General features: G+C 45.3%; 1 protein-coding gene across 6 annotated transcripts in view; it reads left to right on the forward strand.

Moving 5' to 3' along the window:
* Positions 1-12758, forward strand: part of CLUAP1 (clusterin associated protein 1) — a 64656-nt gene that overhangs the window by 20071 nt on the left and 31827 nt on the right. For all 6 annotated transcript variants that reach the window (XR_008439606.1, XM_053991887.1, XM_053991884.1 and 3 more), the window contains exons 6-8: positions 5116-5199; positions 6770-6903; positions 8273-8414. Coding sequence is in view for 5 of the 6 variants with exons in the window: in XM_053991887.1 (XP_053847862.1) it covers positions 5116-5199; positions 6770-6903; positions 8273-8414 (360 nt within the window). In the remaining variant the exon portion in view is untranslated. The remainder of the gene's footprint in view (positions 1-5115; positions 5200-6769; positions 6904-8272; positions 8415-12758) is intronic.

Here is a 12758-nt window from a genome sequence, read left to right on the forward strand (position 1 = left end):
CAGTTTTTTTAAACAGTCCTGCTTCTAAGCCAAGCCTAACCTGTCACTTTGAGGAAGAGGGCTGATTGCAGATTGGGAAGCCAAAATTAACCCTTGCACCTGCAATCCAGTGTTGAGTCAATATTAGATAGCTTTAACCAGAACTGCAGTTGTGTGTATATATTTAAAGTCAGAAATCATTTTGTATGACTGTCCCAGGAGTATTTAGCTTGAAGAAATGGCATCAGCTGTAAATAGTGGTTGGCACATTTCTCCTGGCATTTTGGGGACCAGTTATGTCCAGTGGAAGGTGTCCCTGCCCATGGCAGGAAGTTGGAATCAGGTGAGCTTTTAGGTCTCTGCCAACCCTGCCCTTTTTTCCTTTGTAAACCAACCAGCAATGCCCATGCAAGGCCATTTCTAGCTGATTGTATTCTCACAGGCTTAGCTTCTGCTCTGGAACAAGAAGTTCCTTGTCATCTTCCCACAGTCTGGAGGAGACATCCCAGGCCAACTCCTGGCCAAGGAGCCATGAAGTGACCCCCTGTAGTCCTGAGGACTGATCCAAGCTTTACCAATGCAGTCTGTCCTCAAACCTTGCACAGAGTAAATGAAAGGTGAGGATTCTGAGGGTGTGGAAAGTTCACAGGAGGCACATCCTGGGGTTTGTGAGCTGGTGGTGAATCAGAGGCAGCAACTCCAGAGCCAGAAGATGGATGGACCTGGGTGAGGGAGGGAACAGAGCAGTGTAAATGCATCCCTGTCAGAAAGCTTTGAAGTTCCCTTTCCTGCCTCAGCAGAACCACATGCTGGTTACTTCTGATTCTTTCTGATCCATTGAAAAATTACATTTTCCACTTGCTTCTCTCTCCCAGACCTCCTTGTGACATGGGTTTTACATGCTGGGATAGCTGAGGCTTTGGGGCACTGACTGAGGATCTGCATTGCTGAGTAGGGCAGTGTCTTTGTGACATCCTTTGCAGACTGCTGAGATGAGCTGGAAACCAAGCAGCATAGTTTGGAAGCAGCAAAATTCTCATTTGCCATGACTTTAATGTCTTGAGGCAGCAGATGGGCTGTTGGGAAGGGTCAGGTTTCTTCAGAGGGATTAATGTCCCTCATGAGCCTCCCTGTTGTGATATATGGCCAAATCATCCATCCCCTGGATTGGCCAAATGTGATCCTAGCATGGGTGAGTGAACTCCCTGAGTAACAAACTCCTACATGAGAGCTTTGTGGCCTGCATGGACAGCTGGAATTGCCAGGGCCCTATTTGCAGGGAGCAGGGGATGTAGGGCTGCCTGGATTGAGGCTGAAGTGGCAGTGAGGAGTGCACAAACTTCTATGTGCATCAGGTTTGGAACTCCTGGAAAACAAAGGAAGATTTAACCTGTGGTCAAAAACTCAGAGAAAGAATCATGGAATGGTTGGGGTTGGAAGGAACCTTGAAGATCACCAAGTTCCACCCCTGAAATGAGCAGGGACACCTTCCACTATCCCAGGAGGCTCCAAGCCCCATCCAGCCTGGCCTTGGCATTTCCAGGGATGGGGCAGCCACAGCAAGACCAGTGTGCTAGGAAAAAAGCTTTAATTTCTGTTCCTTACCACAAAAAATGTGTTTAGAAACCTCTACTAGACCTTGAGCACATCAGAACATGTTATTACACCACATTTATCATCGGTGACTTGCATGCTGGTCATGCCTAATTAGTTGTCTTGGTTCCTTCCTGCAGTTCAGAGGAAGAATGCATCCATTTTTTCCGTACATCAGGCACACTGGAAGCTGCTTTATCAGCTTCTGGTCCATGAAAATGGAAATCCATTACCAGTTGAAAATGCTTCCCTGGGCATATTTGCAGAATGGGTTTTGCAGTAGTGGCTCTTCATTGTTAACTGGGATTGAAGCTCTTGGGGAGAGATTCCCAGTAAGGGAAGTGGTGGGTGCATTTGCAAAGGGTCCTTCTTGACAAGAGATATTCAAGATAAAACTTCCCTCTCTGAAAGTGTTCATAGGGTAACAGGAGATGGCCCAGTGACTGTTAACCAGGGAAGCTGTGAGAGACATCCACAAAAAATATCAGTGGTTTTGATAGACTCAACATATATTTATGCTTCCATTATATTTCCACTATATATGACTATTTTTCCACAATATTTAATATCTTTTCTTAGACTTGCTACTCCAGAGAGTCAAAGTTAGGTTAGAGGCTCTGTTCTAACAGTGAAGTTATTCTGTCCGTTACAAGGCAGAGTTTTAGGGATGAGCTGTATGTACAGAGGATTCTCCTCTCCATCTACTGGGTGTGAGGGGTTAATTGCCCTGAACTTCTCCTTTTCCAGACTGACCCTGATTCCACAGTCTGAAAATACAAATTCCAGCATTGCCACTGCTCTGCATTTCCCTGACAGATTTTTCCAGGCAGGTGTGGCTGTAGGACTGAACCTTGTTGTAGAAAACGAGGTGGATTTCTGTGGAAGGCTGTGGTGTGTACATGAAACTTAAGGGCTGTTAGAGGGAGGGCAGAAGAAGGAAAGACATTAAACTTGAATGAATTATTCCACCTCAAAGGGCAGATCCTCAGAAGTTTCTTCAAACCCATCAGCTCCCTGCCCTGCCCCACTGCAGTGCCCTGTGCATGTTTTGGGGTGTTTCACCAGGCTGCTGGAGGGGAGCTGGTGAGGGAGTTGTTTATGGTTACAGACTGCAGTCCTCGCTGTTCCTTTGACCTCTTTGCAAGTGGAAAGGACAATAATTCCCATTTCTCTGCTGTTCTGTTTGAAGTGTGTTGGCTGTGTGGCACACACACTCTGAGCCCAGTGCAGTTGGCAGGGCTGTGTGTGCACCAGGCTGGGCTTGGCAAGGGCCTCACAAATAAACAAGGATTTTGCTGAGCTTCTGAAATGCTAAATGTTCCCAGAATAACAACTGAGCTACGTTATTCTTCCCCACCCTCCTCCAAAAACCTGTGGAATTATTTGGGAATTTGTATTGTACAGACATTTTGTATCTTATTTTTGCCCAAATGAACTTTCTGCTTTGGAGTTTGTTTTTCTCTGTGGCTAGAATGATGTTCATGAGCACTCTAGGCAGTGTGAGCAGTCACTGCCACCAACAGATGTAACTGCTGTCACACTCCCCAGCAGAATGTTTGTTCTCCTCCTTTTCTCATGCCAGGGAAATGAGCCTTTGTGCAGCATGTGCTGGGATTGTTCAGACACCTGATCCAGCAGAGGAATAAGCTCAGCACAAAAAGCTGCTTTTATTGTTTTGCTGGAGGAGCTCCCAGGTTGGGTTCACCCTGCAATTCCCTGGACTGGAGTTGGTGGGAAGGGAGCAGGCTCTGCTGGAGCTGAGCTGTGCAATGTGGAGAGTCTGGCATGGCATCTTAGCAAAGCTATTGCATCTGCTTCCAGAGTTCCTCCTGTAGTGGGCTGGGTACAGCCTGTGGCAAAGCGTACAAAACATTTTTAAGTTCTTAATCGGATATTTTCTAGACAGATGCTTTCTCCATCTTTATCCACCTGTTATCAAGTGTTTTGCAAATGCAAGATTGTTTTAGGAGCATGGAGCTGCAGAATTCCCTCTCTTCCCTTCCAGTGCCAAGCAAGTAATCAGAAGTTTTTACCTAATGACCAAGTCAGTATTTAAGGCATCAATTAGACAAGTGCACAGCCAAGTCCATGTGTCCCAGATCTGCTGAGAGGGATTTTTTTAATCCTTTGGGATCTAAACAAGGATCACTGAGGGGTTTTTGAGGAGTCTGACTCACTCATCAGAAGCAGAGATGCCCATACATCTGCAGCTTGCAGTTTTCACATGGGCATGGGAGGCACATGGAATATCCTGGATGGGAAGTACCCACAAGGATTGTTGTTATTGGACACGAAATGAGTACACAGAAGCTTGGTAAGTTCAAAGGAGAAAAATAGGAAGTTTTATTCAAACATCTGGTATTTATAGAATTTCAAAGGTGACTGTGGATTGGAGGATGGAATTACCACCTCTCCAACCACACTAAAGATCAATCAATCATTTCTCTCCACCCACAGAGAAATATGTAAACTATTCTATTTATACATGAAATTGTGTGGGAGCTCTGACTCTCAAATATGTAAACATTATCAGAAGGCTGAAGAAGTTTTATGAGAACTTTAACACTTTCAAAAGAACTATAAAAGAAAACTTAACACCTTTAAAAACCAGGGTAACACAGGGATCATTCAGTGTCAGTACAGGACACCCCACAATCCCAGCCTGTGCCTGGGAGCATTGTCCAAAGGCTCCTGGGGCTCTGGCAGGGTCAGTGCTCAGTGTCCACCTGCCTGGCACAGTTTGGTGGCTTTGTAGTCCTTGTAGCTCCACACTTCTGGGATACTGTGCTCCTCTACCTGCACTGGTGTTTTCATGGGTCGTGTTGTACAGATGATGGAATCTTTTGTGCCCTGCTCCACGAGTAAAACCAGAGCAAAAATCTGCCTTCAAGTGTTGTAGATGTCAGCGAACCCAATGGAAAGAATGATGATGTCTAACTCCATTTCAGAAGGCTGAATGATTTCTTTATTATAATTATGTTATAATACATTAATATGCTATATAAAAGAGGATACTAAATACTACATGCTACTTTCTCTAACATATCTAACTAACTCACAACTTGTGACCCTGTTCTCCAGAGCCCAGACACAGGTGGATCCGACTGGCTGTCAGGCCCAAACAATCCACCATGATCCAACCAAGCACTCACTCTGGGTAAACAATTCTCCAAACACATTCCACAAGAGAAAAACAAGGAGCAGAAATAGAAATTGTTTTCTCTTTCATTTCTCTCTGTGCACCTCAATAAAAAATCCTGAGAGAGAGAGAAATGTGCTTGCCACATTCAAGAATAACTGCAGTCAGACACAGCACTCACCTCATTTGGAAAAGATGCCTTGATTGCTCCCTCCTGTTAATCTCAGCTCACTTTTTCATCATCTCCTGGTCTCTAAATCATCTCAGCCCTCGTGAATAAACACTAAATCCTACCCCATTTATTATGCAGATGATCCTATCATTGTTGTTTGATCACCCTCAGTTCTGCATAAATTAGTTTTTTTGTGTAGTGTTTAAATATATTGGTTCATTTTATTTCATAGGAAGCAAGGACAGAATCTATTGGCAGACCTTTGGAGATAAATGAGGCTGAGAAGGTGATGAAAATTGCCATCAACAGCGTTCTGGTAAGCAAAATGTCATTTAATTGTTTGCAAAATTATAATTTTTCTGCTGCAAGAAGAAATTTGCTCTTTTTCTCAACAGCCTGGGGTAAAGAGTGCCAAAGCCATCACCTGCAGCTGCAGTTGATGCATCTTAGCCCCTCTCGTGGGGGAAAACACCATTATAGTCATATTCCCTGCCTGTGTTAGGAGCTTCACCCCAAAAGCTCTACAGGAGGGATAAAATTTGCCCAAATCAGCACAGAAATCTACACCCTCTACCTTGTGTGAGCCTTGTGACCTCTGCAGAGCCCGGGCTGCAAGCAGGGACCTGGGTAACTCCAGAAGTGCTGGTGCCTCTGGAGTTGGGAAGCTGGGCTCTGGAAGCAGGACAGCTGAGTGAGGAGCTGGCACTGTGCTAACGAGGATCCTGCCAGGGCATCCCTCTGGTGCTTGGTGTGAAGGACTTCTTGTCTGTCCTGCACTTGCCAGCACTGTCCTTGCTCCAGGGCCTGGGTTCCTGAATTTCTGAGCCTTCAGCTGCACCGTGTGAGGAGGGAGTTAACAACTCCCAGTGATTCCTGTCAGTTATTTCACTGCAAGCTGTATCCAGTCCAAGTGTTTGATTACAAGAGTGGAGTTGCAGGTTTAAACAGCCACTGGATAACCAAGAGAGATTCCAGGCAATCTTCCCTTATGTTTTGCTCCTGCTCACAACCTGTGTGAATACTAAATGTTGTTAATGTACATTTCTTACTCCAGCTTCTCACTCTTCTTCTCCATGAGAGAGAGATTGGCTTCCTGGCAAGCAGCAGTGGCACACACTCAGCTCATTAATCCTGGCCCAGTTCATGGAATGACCTGTTGGAGCTGAGCAGCACCAACACGCACAGCTGGAATTCCAGCAGTGGAATCCTCCCTTTCCCTTTCTCCCTCCCAAGATGCTCGTGGTTTCTTGAGCCTGAGCACACTGGATGTACTCAGCTCATTTAGAATCTACTGGAATATTCCCACTTCCCCTCCTGATTCCTGTAGCACATGTTGAAATGTTCAAGATGCTTCCCAGATTTTGAAAAAAATCGATAAAATAAAATTTAGGAAAGGATGAAGATACAGGAAGTTCTTTATAAAACTGACTTGTATATTGAAGAGAAAAGAAAAATTATGGAAGCTTAAAATTCCCTAAAATAGTACCAAGAAATAAATGCATTTCTCATCTCTTTATTCAGAGAGAATCGTGGAATCATTAAGGTTGGAAACTAACTGAATGATTCCATTAAGATAAAATCCAAAAAGACCTTAATGATGCCAAAAGATCAGGCTTCTTCCTGCCTTCTACTGCTTCTTCAGTGAGAAGGAAAACTAAAGTTACAGCTGTGGGGTTTTTCCTTCTTTAAGAATGTCGGCAAAAAAATCAGGTATTTTACATTTGTAAATGTCCAGTTAGTTCATTATCCTGGCCACAAAGAACTTCTGAATTTCCATTGCCTACTTGAGTAAACACAGATGAGATTATCCAGAACAATGTTCAGCATCTGAAAGATAAATGTAATTATCCCAGTGCCAGCCATGGTTCACCATACTTCTCTTTCAGGAAGAAGTCCAAAAGACCAAAGACATGTTGAATAATGTGGCTTTGGATGAAGCCAATTTGGAAGCCAAGATTGAAAAACGAAAATTGGAACTGGAAAGAAGCCAGAAGAGGCTGCAGACTCTGCAGAGTGTTCGGTAAAGATCATGAACTGATTATCTACTGCAGGAAGGAGTGTGAACAGAAAGGATGGAACTGGTGCAAACAGTCCCTCTGTTCCCAGAGGCTTCTGGTGTTCACCACCAATTTGAGAAATTCCTTCTGCAGCCCTTGTTAGGATCAGATCCTCTGGGCATTGGTACAGTCTGCCAGAAAATTTGTAGAATCACAGAATCCCCAACTGGTTTGGGTGGGAAAGGGGAAGGGGCCTTAAAGCTCATCCAGTGCCACCCCTGCCATGGGCAGGGACACCTTCCACTGTCCCAGGCTGCTCCAAGCCCAGTCCAGCCTGGCCTTGGACACTGCCAGGGATCCAGGGGCAGCCACAGCTTCTCTGGGCACCAGTGCCAGGGCCTGCCCACCCTCCCAGGGAACAATTCCTTCTCAATATCCACTCTAAACCTCTCCTCCTTCAGTTTGAACCCATTGCTCCTTGTGCTATCACTGCAGTTCCTGATGGTGAGTCCCTTTCCCTCCTTGTAAGCCCCTTTGGATACTGGAGTGTTCAGGTTCACAGTTTGGGTTGATTTGTGGCCCTTAATTAACTTGCAGGTTTATACAATCTGCAATCTGACCTAATATTAAAAAAAAAACTATTAGACAAGGGAGTGGTGGAAGGAATGACCTGGATTCACATCCCTGTTTTATCAGCACCGCTCTGCAGGATGTGGATTGGGTGGGTGTGAAGCTCTGAGCAGCAGCAGTGGTTTTTGGGGTGCATCAGTCTGCTCTCAGGTGTAATGACATCATCACTTCATCATAATGTCTAATTAAACCTGTCATGACCCAGGACACTTTTGTAGCAAGTAAGTCCCCAGCAAAGTAAATGTTTTGCCAGCCACACTACACACTAACTTTGTGCAGTTACGGAACAGCAGGATAAATAATCTAACATTGCCTTTTAGGGGGGCCAAAATGCTGCCTTTGTCTATGTGTGAAAGGAAAAGGGAGTTGTACACAAAAGCCATCTCTTTGCTTTATGTAATTCCCAGGCTTGTTTAGTGAGGGGCTTTGTCTTGAGCTTTTATTCTCTCAAGCAGTGTGAAACCTTAAAAACAAGAGGTTTTTTGGTTTAGCAGATATGGAAGGGCAGCTGCAAAACCAAAATTGCATTTCAGAATTCTGTATATACAGAGCAATATTTATAGACTCCTAGAATCACAGAATTGCTTGGGTTGGAAGACACCTTAAAGCTCATCTCATTCCAAGTCCCTGCCATGGGACATCTCCCACTGTCCCAGGTTGCTGCAAGCCACATAAAACTTGGCCTTGAGCTCTTCCAGGGATGGGGCAGCCACAGCTTCTCTGGGCAGATTTCACTGAGTTCTCTGTGCTTGCTCTCCCCAGCCCTGCTTTCATGGATGAGTATGAGAAGATTGAGGAGCAGCTGCAGAAGCAGTACAGCACTTACCTAGAAAAGTTCCGAAATCTGACCTACATGGAGCAGCTCCTGGATGATCATCGACGGACAGAGCAGGAAATGTTTGAGGTAGGACACTTTGGAAGTGCTCAGCAGGACTGTACAGCCTGCAGATCAACAGAAAATGTCTTAATCCCCTTTTCCAAAGCAGCACAACAGGAGTTGATTGAGTGACTGGCAGGTGAGGGACAATCCAGTGTCTGTGGCTGCTCCTGGCCAAGCACAGCTCCATCTTCTCAGTTAATGAAGTTAAACCAGTGCAGTGATGGCTCTTGCAAGTCTCTGTCCCCCTGACTCAATTTCAGCTGCTGGGTTTTGTTCATGAAGAATGTTTTCAGGATTTCTGATCTTCCTTTTGTTACATACAATGGATGTATTTACTTCTATTGTCTGCTGATGTATAAGGGTTTCTCAGCACAAGGCTCTTCAGCCTCCTCAAAGTTTCAATGGAAACAGCCAGGAGCAACAGTGAGGAGATCAGATGTGCTGGGATCTTCCCTCTCATAGACTTCAGTCTTGTTTGGCAGAATTCTGCCTTCTCTTGACTTGCTGAGTTGTGTCAGTTCAGTGTGATTCTCCTTGTGGATAATCTGCATCTGTATCTGTTTTGTTCCAGACTTTTCTTTAGGGTTTACTGGACTGCAGTGCTTTCAGCTGGCCTTTCCTTCAGCTTCCAGCAGCTTCTTGTTTTATTGTCATCCTTCTCAGTCATTACCCATTCTGTCTTCTGTTCTTCATTGAAAACACATTTGAGTGAACCCTCTCCCCTGGGATCTTAGTGCTGCTGGGAGTGCTGCACCTGGAGTTACAGAATCACAGCATGCATGGGGTTGGAAAAGACCTCTGAGACCATCGAGTCCCACCTGGCACCCATCCCACCTTGTCACCAGCCCAGAGCTCTGAGTGGCACATCGAGGCTTTCCCCAGGAATGGGGACTCTGCCACTCCCTGGGCAGCCTCTTCCTGTGTTTAACAACCCTTTCCATGAGGAAATTCCTCCTGATGTCCTAGACATTCCTAAGACATTCCAACCTAGACCTTCCCTGGCACAGCTCGAGGCCATTCCCTTTTGTGCTGTCCCTGTTCCCTGGGAGCAGAGTCTACCCCCACCTGGCTGTCTCCTCCTGTCAGGAGTTGTGCAGCGCCAGAAGGTCCCCCCTGAGCCTCCTTTTCTCCAGGCTGAGCCCCTCCAGCTCCCTCAGGAATTTCTCCAGACCCTTCTCCTTGTTCTTCAGTCCCTTCCCCAGTTCCCTGCCCTGGACCCACTCCAGCCCCTCAAATGTCCTTTCTGTTGTGAGGGGCCCACAACTGGACAGAGCACTCAAGCTGTGACCTCATTAGTGCAGCCAATTAACCCATTGCTAATCAATGCTTCCTCATTCCACCACCACCACCTTTTGAACACAGGGAAAGCCATGCTGTTGAGAAGTCTCAAATATTTTGCTGCATTATTTGCTTGAGGGATAAAATACCTTTTCAAAGCTGATGTGGGCACTTGGCAACTTGTTAATCCCTGTGAACCAGTTTCCCATCAAGCCTCTCTTTTCACAAGCACTGTCTCTGTACAAGTTTTTTCACCTCATATATGAAGTAACTTCTAGCTCTCTGTTCCAGTTCTTCACCATATCCTTGCCCCCCACTGAAAAAAAGTCTTCAATTAAATCATAATCTTGAAGTCTAAAATCTGATATATCCCTTCTGTTCAAATGCTACTGAGACTTCATAGCCAGAGGAGAAATGCTTTGAACTGAGCTACCTGAAAGTGTTTATGAATTCAAGTGCAGAACTTTGTTAATGAGTTGGTGCTCAGCTCTTTGGGGGATTTTTTTCAAAAGATAATAAGACAAAAAAAAAAAAAAGGCCTTTGTCATTCACAGCTGTGCCGTGATTAGAATATGGAGAGCACACTTTATTTTCCTTTTTTCTTCTTTCTGTGAGACTCCTGGGACCCTACCCATATGGTTTGGCTTGTGGTTGCCTAGGATAAGCAGGGAACAATGCTTCAGCCTAGTGCAGAATTAAAAAGTATAAAAGCTGGTGACAGAAAGATGTTGTTTTGCTTTGCACATTTCTATCAGTTGTACCTAAAAATACTTGGAACATATAAAGGATGAGACTCTGACCATCTCTTTGTGGGCAGGAGTACAGTGACTCAGGCAGCCACGAGTGCTTTGCTGCAGAAGCTGTTGCTTTGGTAGGTGAAGAGGGGTGTCTGTGTGTGTCTCTCCTCCAGCCAAATATTCAGAAGCGCTGGAGTCCAAACTGGGATTTGAAGTCATTATGAGATGTCAGTCATCAAATTCAATCTCTAGGACTTGGGGACTGGAAGAGGGTGAAGAATTTCATCTGGAGAAGAGAAGGCTCTGGGGAAACTTTAGAGCAGCCTCCAGTGCCTCAAGGGGCTCCAGGAGAGCTGGAGAGGGACTGGGGACAAGGGATGGAGGGACAGGACACAGGGAATGGCTTCCCACTGCCAGAGGGCAGGGCTGGATGGGATCTTGGGAAGGAATTGTTCCCTGGGAGGGTGGGCAGGCCCTGGCACAGGGTGCCAGAGCAGCTGTGGCTGCCCCTGGATCCCTGGAAGTGCCCAAGGCCAGGGTGGACAGGGCTTGGAGCAGCCTGGGACAGTGGAAGGTGTCCCTGCCATGGCAGGGGTGGAATGGGATGAGCTGTAAGTTCCTTTCCAACCCAAACCCTTCCATGATTCTAATCTGGGTCCCAACTAAACCAAGAGACTTGCTAGTGCACTTCCAAACCGGTGAGGACATGCGCTGTTTAATCCATTTTGGGTTCATCTCTGGCCACCCTGGAACACAAGGATGTGTCTGTCACTTCTTTCAGTCTTGATCTGCTTTTCAGGTGGTACTTCCACACTTTGGCTACTTTATGGTGAAGCAGAACTGTGGGTTATTACATGCTTTAAAAAAAAGAGAACATTTTGCTTCAAAGCAATGCTTTGCTTGTTGTCCTACAGTTTATAATCTTGTGTCATTTTCAGCATCAACAGAGGAAAAAAATAACAAGGATAATTACATTTAATCTATTTTAAAACACACTCACTTCAGCTGTCAGAAACACTTAAAATTATGTTGATTTTTTTTCCCCAACCCTGATTTGTCTTTTGTTCCACCAAACAAATCTTAATTAACTTCTGCAGTAGCAGCATGAGGCAATTCTTTTATCATTGTTGTGTATTTGCTAAAGAGCATGCCAGCAAAAAGCATCAGCAGAGTAATTAGATTAATCCAGCACTCCCTGTGCTGTTCTGAGCTCTGGTTCCTGGGCCCCTCTCCTGGATTTAATCCACGTTTTTAGGAGTTTTTGTTCTGACTGAGAGCCTGATGCTGTTGCTGAATAATGAGCCTGATCTGTGCTGCAGTTGGACTCAGAGTGGTTGGGTGTCCACAGCCACAACCTGGGCCAGAGTGCAGCTCCTAATTAGCAGTGATTTAAAGATTTTAATTCAGTGCCACTAAGCAGTTGAGGCATTCCAGCCCCTCCAGAGCTGGTGGTTGTGTACATTTTTAAGGAGTTTATTCCGTGCTGTGGTTGTCGAGCCCCAGGTGGCTCCTGGTGTTGTCCTGAGCTTCCTGAGGCTTTGCCTGCCTGTGTCAGTCACAGGGAGCAGTGGTTGGAGTGTGGTCAGTGGGAGGCTCCTGCCAGGCTCTGGGCTGAGAAATCTGTGTTAAAAGAACTGACAGTGTTGAGGCTGAGCCCAGCAGTTTATTCATGATGAAGCAGCTCCTGCTGAGCACCTGCCTGTCTGATATGGGAGCCTGCTGAAATATATGAAAAATACACAATTATTTGGCCATTATCACCTGGAGAAGGCAGAAGTCCACACATGACTTGTCTTTCCAGTGAGTATCTCACACTTATTGACAGCTGTCATGCACAACTTACTCATGGATCCAAGGAATTTAAACCAAGGGCCTTTTGTCTTTGCAGTTTCCTTTGCTTTCTTTACCTCTTTTATTCTCCTTCTGTTTCTTGGTGCTGTTCATGGAATTAATCCGTCTTCCTGCAGTTCTGTGCCAAGGTAGGGATTTATGAGCTGTGTCTCCTCAAAGATTGGGTCTTATTTTTCTGCTTTGTAAAAAGATTCAGCACGGTTAATTCATTTTTACCCTCTTTCTAAGATGGAATAGTTTTGGGTGTTTAGACACAGAAGCTATTAGAACTTTGGCTGTTCTAAAAAACCCAATTTTCAGGGGTTTTTCAGATTTGGGGGTTGAAATTCTCTCTGGATTATAAATGAATGCCTCTTTTAAAGGACAGCACAGGCTAATACAGTTCAAAAAGGTGGTTTTGGAATTAGCTTATGTAATGCCAGAATAACTTGGCAATTTCCTTCAGCATTTGCCTTTTCCCTGGAGAGAATGTACTTATTCTTTCTTGTGCTTCTCAGAGGAC

This window comes from Vidua macroura, chromosome 16 (genome assembly GCF_024509145.1).
Source record: "Vidua macroura isolate BioBank_ID:100142 chromosome 16, ASM2450914v1, whole genome shotgun sequence".
Taxonomy (NCBI): Eukaryota; Metazoa; Chordata; class Aves; order Passeriformes; family Viduidae; genus Vidua; species Vidua macroura.